The sequence below is a fragment of the Bos taurus genome, chromosome 25 (genome assembly GCF_002263795.3).
Source record: "Bos taurus isolate L1 Dominette 01449 registration number 42190680 breed Hereford chromosome 25, ARS-UCD2.0, whole genome shotgun sequence".
NCBI classification, from domain to species: Eukaryota; Metazoa; Chordata; class Mammalia; order Artiodactyla; family Bovidae; genus Bos; species Bos taurus.
In genome coordinates, this window is record NC_037352.1 from 18,777,720 (window position 1) to 18,791,795 (window position 14,076).

At 40.8% G+C, this 14,076-nt stretch overlaps 1 protein-coding gene across 2 annotated transcripts in view; it reads right to left on the reverse strand.

Moving 5' to 3' along the window:
* DNAH3 (dynein axonemal heavy chain 3) overlaps positions 1-14,076 on the reverse strand; it is a 249,056-nt gene that overhangs the window by 54,826 nt on the left and 180,154 nt on the right. For both annotated transcript variants that reach the window (XM_059881557.1, XM_059881556.1), the window contains exons 44-50: positions 12,455-12,578; positions 12,217-12,373; positions 11,827-11,970; positions 9,892-10,558; positions 8,433-8,598; positions 6,352-6,568; positions 966-1,148 (exon numbers count right to left, since the gene is read on the reverse strand). In XM_059881557.1, coding sequence (XP_059737540.1) covers positions 966-1,148; positions 6,352-6,568; positions 8,433-8,598; positions 9,892-10,558; positions 11,827-11,970; positions 12,217-12,373; positions 12,455-12,578 — 1,658 coding nt within the window. The remainder of the gene's footprint in view (positions 1-965; positions 1,149-6,351; positions 6,569-8,432; positions 8,599-9,891; positions 10,559-11,826; positions 11,971-12,216; positions 12,374-12,454; positions 12,579-14,076) is intronic.

Sequence of the window (14,076 nt, forward strand, 5' to 3'; positions counted from 1 at the left end):
CATGCCCTCTTATCCAGGGCATGCACTGTGGAATTCTGAGACCAGGGACTGGACCCAAGTGAATCTCAGGACTCACTGGAGAAAAGGCCTATTCTTTTGAAAAAAGTACTCCATGATCTAGAAGTGAGACACAAACTAATTCTTGTTCAAGCTCTTGTGTGAAGAATGGTCAAAAGTGTTTTTCTAACTGCTATGTGAGGCACAAGGACAAGTATCTTCAGTTAAGTGCCATGAGCCTTGGAGTTGGATCCTACCAACAGGTCGGACAAAGGCAGTTTACCACTGAACTCCAGTGTTGTTGGCTTCCAGACCTTGATGGCTGTCATTACTATAAGTCCAAAGTCATTGTGATACTCAAATGGAATTGTATACTTGAAAATGCTTGGAGAAATATATAACATGAACATCAATCAGATTTGCTTCTAATATCTGAATACAGGTGAAGCCCTTTCCAGGACTTTTCTTCTTTGGTACAAAAATTATCTTCAAATGGGGTCCTCTAGATTCAACATTCTGTCATTTGACAAATATTTAATCCACACCTTACACCAGCTACATTTGAGCAAAAACATGATTGAGGTGAAGGAGATAGTCAGGGGAAACAGCCCATGCAAGGGCCCTGAGGTGGGACATGCCTTGTGTTTAGTGAATAGCTAGGAGGCCATTGTGGCCAGAAAAGAGTCAATGAGAAGAAAGAAATATGAAACAGGGTTAGATACTGCTGGGGCTTATACGACTTTGATTGAGATGGAGAGTATTTGTAAAACAATAATTCTTCCTGGAGAGAGCCAGCTGTCCTTTACTAGCTATGTGCTGCTGGGAAACTAACCTTTCAAGTCTCATTGTTTCCCTCTGCAAGATAGGCATGACCGTGTATATTCTGTGAGACTCTGTTAGGCTCTAGTGAGATACCAGATGAACCCTGAAAATGCTGGTTCCCTTTCTTTCCTCTCAGCAAGTTATACCTTGATTCCTTGAGCAATGGCAGCAGCAGCATTGGCTTCTTTTTCATCTGCTTGCACTAGAAGTTTCTTGGCATCAGCTTCTTGAGTCTCTGCCTCGATTTTCACCATCATCTTAGCGGTCTCCTCAGAGGTCTGAATGAGTTGGGGTTGGAGGGCAGTCAGTTCCACTTGCATGACGGCTACCTGGCAAGAAGAGAGGATGGGTGGGGTGCCAGGTCAGCTATATAAATGTCAAAAATGGAACAGCTGGCAAAAGTTGAAATGATTCTCTAACTGATAATACATGCAGAAAATACAAATGATGTGAATGGTACTGGGTACATATTTGTTGGCTGGAGTTTCTCTCTTTGATCTTGTAATATGTCATTATTTAGTTCATGCTATGTGTTGTATTATCAAGCTCCATGATAGGCACTAGACATATAATAGCAATCTTAAATTTTTTAAAAAGATACAACATTAAAAAAGGTATTCTTGTATTGAGCCTACACTATACTTTAGTATTGGGGGCAGGGAAAGACAGAAGTAAGTTAGGGGAAAAACCCCTACATTTTTTTAAGTCTGTGAAGGAATATACATGGCTGAGATAGCTGGAAAGGACAGAACTTTAAAGGTCATATTTTTCCCCCAATAGTCTGATGCCCTCTACAACATTCCTGTCTAGTAGTTTTCTGGCCACTGATTGAATACTTCTACTGATGGGGAGGTCACCACCTCTGGAGGGGAGTTGGACCATTTTTGAGACAACTTAATACATTAGATTTTCCTGATAAGGGGCTGGAATTTACCCTCATGCAATTAAACAAATTTTTTTAAATTAATTTATTTTATTGGCGGATAATTACTTTACAATATTGTGGTGGCTTTTGCCATACATCAACATGAATCAGCCACGGGTGCCCATGTGTCCTTCTATCCCGAACCCCCTCCCATATCCCTCCCCACCCCATCCCTCAGGGTTATCCCAGAGCACCGACTTTGAGTGCCCTGCTTCATGCATCGAACTTGCACAAGTCATCTATTTTATATATGGTGATATACATATTTCAAAGTCATCCCACCCTCGCCTTCTCCCACTTAGTCCAAAAGTCTATTCTTTATATATGTGTCTCTTTTGCTGCCTTGCATATAGGATCATCATTAGCATCTTTGTAAGTTAGAAAGAGAAACACCAATAGAGTATATTAACACATATATATGGAATTTGTTAAGTGTTAATATACTACAGGCTACTATCACTGATGAAGATAGATGCAAAAATCCTCAACAAAATTCTAGCAAACAGAATCCACCCCCATGCAGCTTTCACCCACTGGTCCTGATTCTGCCTTCTAAGGCAATTCAAATGTTTATTTGAAGAAAGTCTCATAACCTTGAACCCACTGTCCACAGAAAGCCCATGTGAGAGAAGAAGCATAGCGAGCTGGTTGATTAGGAACACAGACTATGGAGTCACTCAGACTTACGTTTCAGTTTTCACCTCATCACTTGCACCAGCTACTCATGAGGCTGTGTGATCATGGGCAAGTTGTCTGTCCTCTCTGGGACCTTGATCTCTTTGTGGGTGATGTGATGATAACTGCACTTTCCTCATACAGAGCACCAGACAGGTGGGAGGGCTCAAGGAAAGTTAACTGGCACCATCATTCCCTTTACTGGTCTAGACTGTCTCAGGTCATTTTGCTGCTCTTCAAATAACACAGTTTACTCACCCTTATGTGGATAGACTCCAATTTCCAGCAGCTCTCTAAAAGCTTAAGGACCTTGAGTTGGACCCCGCAACTAAAGGAAGAGAGCAACAGAAGCCACTTCTGATGTTCTTTCCCATCCCTGTGCTGCGTGTTGGTGGATCTGCTGTGTATTCAGTGCCAGGCCAACCCACTGAAAACCATTCGGTTGCCTTAGTTCTTTATTGGTGCTGAAAATTCATGTCTTAATATGGTTTTGTCAAGTGGCTCAAGCACAAATGAATTACTAATTCATATGCCAGGCATTTTGCTAAGGGTTACACTTGTGTTAGCTCATTTAATCTTCATATAGTCCTATGAAGTGAAGACTTATCACTTTTTTTTTATAGAAGAGAATCTTCAAGGTTCTATAGCTGATAAGTTATAAAGCTGGAATTTGAGCCTAGGCCTTGTTCTTCACCACTGCCTTATTCTGCCCAGTCCTCCACTGAGAATAGCCAGGGCTGGGGCAACAGTGAGGTGAGTGAGGCACTTACACTGGGCACAAAATTTAAGAGGGATCCAAAAAACTCAGTCTATTCATATATACTATTGTATTTTTATATACTATTAATATTGTACTTTATATATATATATTCCTATATGGTGGTGGTGGTGGTTTAGTCAGTAAGTTGCATCCAACCCTTGTGACCCCATGACTCCTCTGTACACGGGATTTCCCAGGCAAGAATACTGGAGTGGGTTGCCATTTCCTTCTCCAGGTGATCTTCCAGACCAAGGGATGGAACCTGTGTCTCTTTTATCTCCTGCATTGCAGGTGGATTCTTTACTGACTGAGCCACCATAGAAGAGAAGTGAAAGGCAAAGGAGAAAAGGAAAGATATACCCATTTGAATGCAGAGTTCCAAAGAATAACAAGGAGAGATAAGAACGACTTCCTCAAGGATCAATGAAAAGAAATAGAGGAAAACAATAGAATGGGAAAGTCTAGGAATCACTTCAAGAAAATTAGATATATTAAGGGAAGAGTTCATACAAAGATGGGCACAATAAAGGACAGAAATGGTATGGACCTAACAGAAGCAGAAGATATTAAGAAGTGCTGGCAAAAATACACATAAGAACTATACAAAAAAGATCTTCACGACCCAGATAAACACAATGGTATGATCACTCACCTAGAGCAAGATATCCTGGAATGCGAAATCAACTGGGCCTTAGGAAGCATCACCATGAACAAAGCTAGTGGAGGTGATGGAATTGCAGCTGAGCTATTTCAAATCCTGAAAGATGATGCTGTGAAAGTGTTGCACTCAACATGCCAGAAAAATTGGGAACCTCAGCAGTGGCCACAGGACTGGAAAAAGTCAGTTTTCATTCCAATCCCCAAAAAAAGCAATGCCAAAGAATACTCAAATGACCTCACAGTTGCACACATTTCACACTCTAGTAAAGTAATGCTCAAAATTCTCCAAGCCAGGCTTCAACAGTACGTAAACTGTGAACTTCCAGATGTTCAGCTGGATTTAGAAAAGGCAGAGGAACCAGAGATCAAATTGCCAACATTCATTGGATCAGCAAAAAAGCAAGAGAGTTTGAGAAAACATCTACTTCTGCTTTATTGACTATTCCAAAGCCTTTGACTGTGTGGACCACAACAAACTCTGGAAAATTCTTAAAGAGATGGGAATATCAGACCACCTGACCTGCCTCTTGAGAAATCTGTATGCAGGTCAGGAAGCAACCATTAGGAAGGTCAGGAAGCAACAGTTAGAACTGGACATGGAACAACAGACTGGTTTCAAATAGGAAAAGGAGTACGTCAAGGCTGTATATTGTCACCCTGCTTATTTAACTTAAATGCAGAGTACATCATAAGAAACGCTGGGTTGGATGAAGCACAAGCTGGATGAGGCACAAGATGGAATCAAGATTGCTGGGAGAAATATCAATAACTTCAGATATGCAGATGACACCACCCTTATGGCAGAAAGTGAAGAAGAACTAAGTTGGCTTAAAGCTCAACATTCAGAAAATGAAGATCATGGCATCTGGTCGCATCACTTCATGGGAAATAGATGGAGACACAGTGGAAACAGTGTCAGACTTTTTTGGGGGGGGCTCCAAAATCACTGAAGACGGTGATTGCAGCCATGAAATTAAAAGATGCTTACTCCTTGGAAGGAAAGTTATGACCAACCTAGATAGCATATTCAAAAGCAGAGACATTACTTTGCCAACAAAGGTCCGTCTAGTCAAGGCTATGGTTTCTCCTGTGGTCATGTATGGATGTGAGAGTTGGACTGTGAAGAAGGCTGAGCGCTGAAGAATTGATGCTTTTGAACTGTGATGGTGGAGAAGACTCTTGAGAGTCCCTTGGACTGCAAGGAGATCCAACCAGTCCATTCTGAAGGAGATCAGCTTTGGGATTTCTTTGGAAGGAATGATGCTAAAGCTGAAACTCCAGTACTTTGGGCACCTCATGTGAAGAGTTGACTCATTGGAAAAGACTCTGATGCTGGGAGGGATTGGGGGCAGGAGGAGAAGGGGACGACAGAGGATGAGATGGCTGGATGGCATCACTGACTCGATGGACGTGAGTCTCAGTGAACTCTGGGAGATGGTGATGGACAGGGAGGCCTGGAGTGCTGTGATTCATGGGGTTGCAAAGAGTCGGACAGGACTGAGCGACTGAACTGAACTGAAGAAAAACTAAAGAGCCTGTTGATGAAAGTGAAAGAGGAGAGTGAAAAAGTTGGCTTAAAGCTCAACATTCAGAAAACTAAGATCATGGCATCTGTTCCCATCACTTCCTGGCAAATAGATGGGGAAACAGTGGAAACAGTGAGAGACTTTATATTTTGGGGCTCCAAAATCACTGCAGATGGTGATTGCAGCCATGAAATTAAACTACGCTTACTCCTTGGAAGGAAAGTTATGACCAACCTACACAGCATATTAAAAAGCGGAGACATTAGTTTGCCAACAAAGTTCTGTCTAGTCAAAGCTATGGTTTTTCCAGTAGTCATGTATGGATGTGAGAGTTGGACTATAAAGAAAGCTGAGTACCGAAAAATTTATACATCTGAACTGTGGTTGTTGAAGAAGGCTCTTGAGAGTCCCTTGGACTTCAAGGAGATCCAACCAGTCCATCCTAGAGGAAATCAGTCCTGAATATTCATTGGAAGGACTGATACTGAAGCTGAAACTCTAATACTTTGGCCACCTGCTGCGAAGAACTGACTCATTAGAAAAGACCCTGATGCTGGGAAAGATTGAAGGCAGGAGGAAAAGGGGACAGCAAGGATGAGATGGTTGTATGGCATCACGGACTCAATGGACATGAATTTGAGTAAACTCTGGGAGTTGGTGATGGACAGGGAGGCTTGGCATGCTATAGTCCATGGGGTCGCAAAGAGTTGGACACGACTGAGCGACTGAACTGAACTGAACTAAACTGAGTCACCATATACCCTCTGAGCCACCAGGGAAGTCTCATATTTTATATATACTATTGTATTTTTATATTTACTATTGGATTTTATTGTAATGGATTAGGTCAAGCGAGTGAGGTGAGCGCAGGGTCAGACGCTGTCTTTATTTTTGTGCTCTCTTGACTTCTGCATCTGAGCAAGTGCTTCACCGCATCCAGTTAGCTCTGGACCTCTTTGTCCCAGTACTATTTGGTCTGTACTTACCTGTGAAGCTGCAAATTCAAGTTTTTGCAGGCCTGTCAGATATCGGTTCCTCATCATATCAACCTCTTGCCTCTTCTTATTCAGGAGTGTCTTGAATGTTAGGATCAATTCGAGGTAGGAGGTGGGGGTAACATAGTTGTGCCTTCGAAGGGTGTTGTAATAATCAAGTGACAGCTTTTTCACACTCTCCTGGAAATATTTGCACATGGAGATGACCCTGTTGAGGACACAAAGGTGGTCAGACAGGCCCAACTTGCTCCAGAGAGATCTAGCACAGCTTTGGTTCACAGAAGTAAGGATGTGAGAAAGCCACTCACATTGGCCAGCTAGAACCCCCAGTTCTTTGAAGCATGTCCACAGAGCCTCAAGAAGGATTGGGGAGGTATATAGTCTTACTAGAATGAACTTTGATCAGGCAATTTCCAGCTTTAATCACTTTTGTGAATCACCAGGGCTTAAGCAGGAATTTTTAATCTTTGACAGTCTGATGAAGCCTCTGGACTTTTCAGAATAATATTTTAATGCATAAAATAATATATTATAGAATTACAAAAGAAACCAATTATGTTAAAGATTTTTCTAAATATTTTAAACACCAAATTTATGATATAGTAATGTGTATGTGTGTGTGCATGTGTTTGGCTGTGCCTTGTGGCATGTAGGATTTTAGTTTCCTGACCTGGATTGAACCCACACAGCCTGCAGTGGTTAAGAATCCACTGGAAGCATGGATTCTTAACTATTGCAGGTAAGCCTCAATATGTGTGATTTCATTTACATGTTAAATAACGGGTCAACAGACTTTTTCTGGTTAGGACCAGATAGTAACTATTTTAGGCTTTGTGAGCCACATGGTCTCAAGTAGCAACTATTCAACTCTGCCTCTGTAGTGTGCATGGCTGTTTTCCAATAAAGCATATTTGCAAAAATAAGGCTGTGAACTGGACTCAGCCGTGGATCATAGTTTGCCAACTACAGCATTAAATAGTAAGACTGGACAACAGGTCTGAAAACTACCATCATTTTGAAGGGGATGATAAATTGGTGCATCTGTAATGACTGAACGAGTTATGAAAATAATTGCAGTGCCTACTGGTAACAAAGTCACAGGTCCTACACAATCCTATGGGGTTTATTGCCTATGTTCATCATTGAAAGAAATGCAAAGTGCCAGTTAGATGTCAATGAAAACGAAGATGCACTTTCCCCCACTCACATTCACTGACCCTCTGAGTTCTGGTCATGAGCCTATAGACCCAGGTTAAGCATTCCTGGGCCTAGAGAACAAAGTCCAAAGATCTTAAAATGGAATTTAAAGCAATGAACATTCTGACCACTACCTACTTCTTCATTTTCTATTTACTCCTTTAATGAGCAGGATTTGAACCTACTATGTACTAGGTATTAAGGATACAGAACCATACAAGGCAGGTGACATGACCCTTACCTTCATAGGACACTTAGAATGGTCAACAGTCTTATCCTTTCTCTTACTCTAGCCAAAATTCAGTGCTTTATTTTGTGTGTCTGTGCTTTACACACAAAATATTTTTTTTTCACAACAAAATCCCTCACAAGTACCATCCCCTAGGCAGCAATATCCCCCCTGTTGAGAATGAATGCTCTAAGATTATTGAAATCCAGGTTCTCATAGCTGGACCACAGTACATAGACAACAGTACATCTCTAGAACAATTCTGAACAGTGAAATATTCTTCTTTTTCAGCAAAGGTGTTTTATTAAATATCTAAATGGTATTTATTTTTTATAATTTATTCCTCATTGAAAAAGACCTTGATTCTGGGAAAGACTGAAGGCAAAAGGAGAAGGGGGAGGCAGAGGATGAGATGGTTAGATAGCATCCCCAACTCAGTGGACACTCTGGGAGATAGTGAAGGACAGGGAAGTCAAGCATGCAGCAGTCCATGCAGTCACAAAGAGTCAGACACACGACTTAGTGACTGAACAGAACAGAACATACATAAATTGATAAATCTTAAAACAGCAAAAAGAATAGAGCCAATATCTTGATTTTCATTTGAAATATTTGTTTGGGGTACTAAAATGCAGCTAGCACTTACTGTATCCGAATATTGTCATCGAGCTCTACATCTTCTAGAAATTTGTTGGCCACCAACTCCAGGGCATCTGTGGGCCAAGACTGGAACCAATCAATTGTGCAGCAATTGATCAGAGAAGGGAACATTCGCAGGCGGTTCCGGAAGGCGTCCCCAATTGGACTCATGGCTAATGAAAAGCAGATTTCATTAGTTCTTTCTCCCAGTCAAGGAGGCCAAAAGGGACAGACAGGTCATTCCAAGGATTCTAATGGGGATAAAGGAGCAGTCATGTTTCCTGTTGGTACTCAAGAGTATAATTGGGAATAGTCAGGACGAGTGCCTGGAAAGCATAGGGGAATCATGGGATATTTTCATGCAACTTTGTGATGGGAAGTCAGTTTATTACAAGAGTCTTCTGTCTGGTTTTCAATATTCACATTATCCTATATTATCCATTCTAGATCTTTAGGATCATATAGCCAGAGTGTTTTAAGCCCTTTGATCTACTTGCTGCATTTGTCCTGACTCACAGACCTCAGGGAACCATTGGTGCCCTATACACAGCTACTTACGGAGGCTGCTGTGGGGGCCCTATCAGCTGGTTTCTGACCTCATCTCCATCTAACCACAAATTTTGGATTCTATGCCCCAAATTCTATTAATTGTTTATTTATATTCAACGTGTACCAGGCACTTGCTAGTAGGAAGCACAATGCATAGGTGGAAGTGTGAAAAAGCCAGTGTGGCTAAAAAAAAAAAAAAAAAGGGAAGCATGGTTTGAGAGGAGAGCGGAGAGGATGCAGGGGACAGTCTGGCAGGTGGTCTTATAAAACTATAGGCTAGGGATTTTGGTCTTTATCTGAATAGAAAGTAATTCAGGTGTTTTAATTTGTGTGTGTATGTGTATGTAAATATACAACGAACAGATTTGCAATATAAGAAAAACAAATCCTGACAGTGGAAAGCATCCTGATTCAGTGGAACTTAAATGTCTGGAATGAACAGAGTGGACATAGAGAGAACAGTTAGAAGGCTATAGAGGTGAGGTCTGGGTGAGATGATATTCATAGCAGCTTAGCTAATTTGAAGGTGGCAGAGATAGAGACAAGAGGGCAAAAATTGACAGGACATGGTAATGAAGAGAAGTATTAAACATGACCCCTAAGCTTCTGGACAGATTGGAGATGATATTCACAGAGAGAAAAACTCCAGATGTTATTTTGTAGGGCTGGCAGGGTAATGTACTAAAACGAAGGAGAGGGTTCAGAGCAGAATTCAGAGAATTGAAGAGAGTGGAACAGGTTTAAAGTCATTTTTCAGGAGAATGGAATTTTGCACAGGAATTCCAGGCACTGACCATTGGGCAAGCTAGGTACCTTGGTTGGATCAATTCTGGCACCATTGTAAAAGGACTGGGCTTAGGGCAAGGAGATCCTGAAACATCCAAGGAAAAGGGCAAAATGAATTTTCTCATTCTTACCAAGGACAATGTGAAGGTTCTTTTTTACTTTCTCGATGAAGAAGTTATACATAGAAAGAGGAGTGACTTCGATCTTTTCTCCTTCTGTCCTGGCTGCCATTTGCATCTTCTCCACAATGTCGGCCTTCTCATCAGCAGGGAAGATGTTGGGCACATCACCGGTGTTCAGAAGCATGTTGATGTCCTCAACGAATGACTCGTCCTTGATCTGATTATCAGCGAAGAGGAACACAGTACTTTTGGTGGCCACCCCAACCTGGAGCATGATCTTCTTCAGGTCCTCTCGCCAGTCGTTGCCTGAGTAGCTTTTTGTGATCTCGATCTGGTATAGCTCATATGAGTTCATGAATGTGGACAGTTTGCTGGCACTTTGCCGCCCACTGCCCCCAATGCCCACCAGGAGCAAGTGGCCTTTGTCCTGCTTCAGGACCCTGCAGATCCTAGAGATATGCTCAATGGCAAACCTGAACATCACCAAGGACATGGGGGCCTTGCTGATATTGTTGAACTCTTCCAGGTAATATTCCATGACCACTGTGAGCTGTTTTAAGTCAGTGATCTCATCATATATCTTTTGGTCACTTTCTGGCTTGAAGAAATCTCCAAAGAAGAGGCTACGGATATTATCATCAACTATCTTTCCAGTGGGTGATAGGTGGATGAGGACCTGTGGAAAAGATAAGTCTCAGGCAGGCATTCACTCCAACTACCATGGTAGTGGGAGCTAGAAGGAGGGAACAGGAGATGTGTTTGTTTCCTCTGAGCACATTCTTCAAAATCATGGTTCACAACAGTTTTGTTTCTTTAAACAAAATACGTGTATTTGATGGTTGTAAAGACTATGATGAAAGGACAATTGAGAAAAGAGTGTGAAAGCAAGGGTCAATCGGTTTGCTAAGTGATTAAAACATTGGTGGACAGATTATAAGATCCCAGGAGGAGGTGGTCAAAAGGTGAGATCATTTGTAATGTACTTGCTTCTTCACCAAATAGAGGTGCAGGCCTTGCCCCCTGTTCCCACTCTGTACCTAGAGTAGAAATGTTTTAGATGCTTCTTCTTTCTGATATTAGAAACTAGCAGTGCTTCTGTACATGGCCTCTGGATGAAATATGAAACACTTGCACTTTTTCTATGGAGAAATCATAGCTTCTTAAAAGTAGAGGTAGAATTAGATGATGCAAATATATAGGGTTTAAACTTTTCTTATATCAAAATGGAAAAGAGAAAATATTTACGAATAGGAAACAAAGACAATCTTTCACTTGGGCTTTACACAGGGCATCAATCAAACAATAAAAATTCATGGTGTTTTTATTTCTTAACTCAAAAGTTATCTGACCTTGAAAATGTATTTTACATTAATTAGAAACAAAACATCTTTTCATAAATGATAAGTTTGAATGTATCTAAACTTATATGTTACCTGTAAAGTCAAGTGAAATTGGACCAAGTATTATATTACTTGGGACAGGGAAGCCTGGTGGGCTGCAGTCCATGGGGTTGCAAAGAGTCGGACATGACTTGGTGACTGAACAACAAAAACGGCAGTATATCACCAAATCAAATGACTAGCTGGCTCAATACACTGTTTCTTGAGTTTCAGAAAGCAGAGCTATAAGTCTCTATTTGGGCTTTCCTGGTGGCTCAGTGGTCAAGAATCCACCTGCCAATTCTACAAATCTGGGTTCAATTCCTGGGTCAGCAAGACCCCCTGGAGAAGGAAATGGCAACCTATTCCAGTATTCTTGCCTGGAAAATCCCATAGAGAAGCTGGTGGGCTACAGTCCATGGGGTTGCAAAAGAGTTGGACACGACTGAGTGACTGAAAAACAACAACAAAGTCTCTACTAGGAAGGGAGCCTGAAATCTGAGACTAGCATGATCACATATTTGGGGCAATTTCTGAGGTCAAAAGATCACAGGGTCTTGCTTACCTTTTCCACAGACTGCTTGAAGCAATTGGAGGTGGTTTCCCTTACCATGTTAAAAAAGACCTGTCTATCTTCATGATCAATCAGACGGTCATAGAAGACCCGGTAAACCTCATGAATCCAAAGCCGGATAAACTTCTCTACATCCTGAAAATTCAATTATTTGAATGAATGGCACATGGTGGCTGAGGCAGTAGTTTTCAAACAGTTTCTAAGTCCTGGGTTGTTATGAGGATTAAATGAGATAATGCTTACAAAATCCTTAGCACAGATTAAATGCTTAGCACAGATTAAATGCTTAATAACAGTTAGCTATTACTATTATCATTATATATTCCACATAGCCAAAGATATCACTGAATGAACTTGATAACAGAAATGACAGCGGCTGACCTGCAGGTGGGTGTGAGGGCAGAGCAACACCCCTTGGATCACCCGTGAGAAATCCCGCAGGTTAAAGACATAGTGTGACTTGGAGGGAGTTGGCAGGAAATTCTCCACTGCAGCTTTGTAAATTGTCATCGTTGCTTGTACCATCATCTTTCCATACCTTGGGAGGAAGGAGAAGACAGACCAGTTAAGGAAGGGCCAGAAATGAGGACCCCAGGCCAATAATAGAGGAACCTCCTACCTTAAAAACACCACATCAAACCCTTTCCCGAAGTGCCAGTCAGCGATTGAACTGAAAATCTTGGTTAATATGTCATCCTCGAAGGCATTGATGGAAATGATATTCAGATGGCGAGTGAACCGTCCTGGAAAACATGCACACACACTCACACTTACCTCCTGGGCGTAGCAACCCTTAGATATAGAACGGTTTTTTCTCCGCCTTTAAGTTCTAGAGCTGTGCTATTCAACATGGCAGCCTCTAGCCATATGTGGCTATTTAAATTTATATGGATTAAAATTAAGTAATATTAAATGTATTTCCTCAGTCTCATCAACCACATATCAACTTCTCAAGGATAAACGTGTGACTAGTGGATGTTGTACTGCACAGTATAGATACAGAACATCTCCATGACTGCAGAAGTTCTGGTAATAGTACTAGCCCAGTGCTCAAGACTGTTACTAGATAATGGCAATATGTTATTTTTATAAAATAATCAAATAATTCAGAAATACTTTTACAGAAAGTAACCCTTGCCTCCTACACACTAAATCCATTCTGTCTCCCCTCCCAAATTAATCACTGTTAGTTTGGTGTTCTTACAGCTCTACAACTGTATCTATGTATCTAATATTAGATATCCATATATTTATATCTCTAAAATTCATCCATTTAAAGTAAACAGTTAAATAAATATTTCGTATTTTAGTTGTGCAATCATTATCACAATCAATAGCAGAATAATCACTCCAAAAAGAAATCCTTTACATTTACCACTTTCTATTTCCTTGCAGCCCTTGGCAACTAATAATCGATTTTCTGTTTCTATAATTTGCCTGCATGTATTTTTAAAAAATATTTTACTGTATAAAGTAAAGCACAGATACAGAAAATCACCAAAATTATAAAGTGAATCATTATAAAGTTAACATCTTTACATCTACCATCCATGTCAAGAAATACAACTTTGCCAGCCCTTCATAGAAGCCCCTCCATATATCCCATCCCAATCACAGCCCTCTCCCTGTCTCCCTCCAAAGCTTACCACTATCCTGATTTTAAAGTAATTACTATCTTGCATTTTTTTATGTTTTTTTTTTTTAATCACCCATGTGTACTGATACATGTAGGTTTACCTTTTAAAAAAATGCTGGAATAATATTTTACACTCTGATTGGGAAATATGGAGAGTTGCATGAACTTGAGGAAGTCATGTATTCTTTTGATAATAAGCATACTCATAGTCCTTAATGTGTGCTAATGCTTATTACATGTTACCAAAACCCAGATCAGTCTTCTGCCAAACCATGCTCTCCACCACCATATAATAATGCCTTGAGCCTCAGTTTTCCCATATGAGCCCTAACAGATGGCAGGTGATCTGACAATTATCAGCTAGTCTGTTGGTTCTCCAGTGAACACAATCTCTTTAAATATCAACATCAAATGAGGTTGTACCGTAGCTATGATGGAACAAGACAGAAACAAGTTTGCTCTGAAATCACGAAAAGTTCCCCCCAAACTAATATGAGTGACTATAGTTGTTTACTAAGTACAGAAAAAAAATTAAGATACCTACTCTTCAAATTGTCCCCACTCCCTGAGACTACCCAATCTAGAACAGAGTCCCTGGTTTCTTA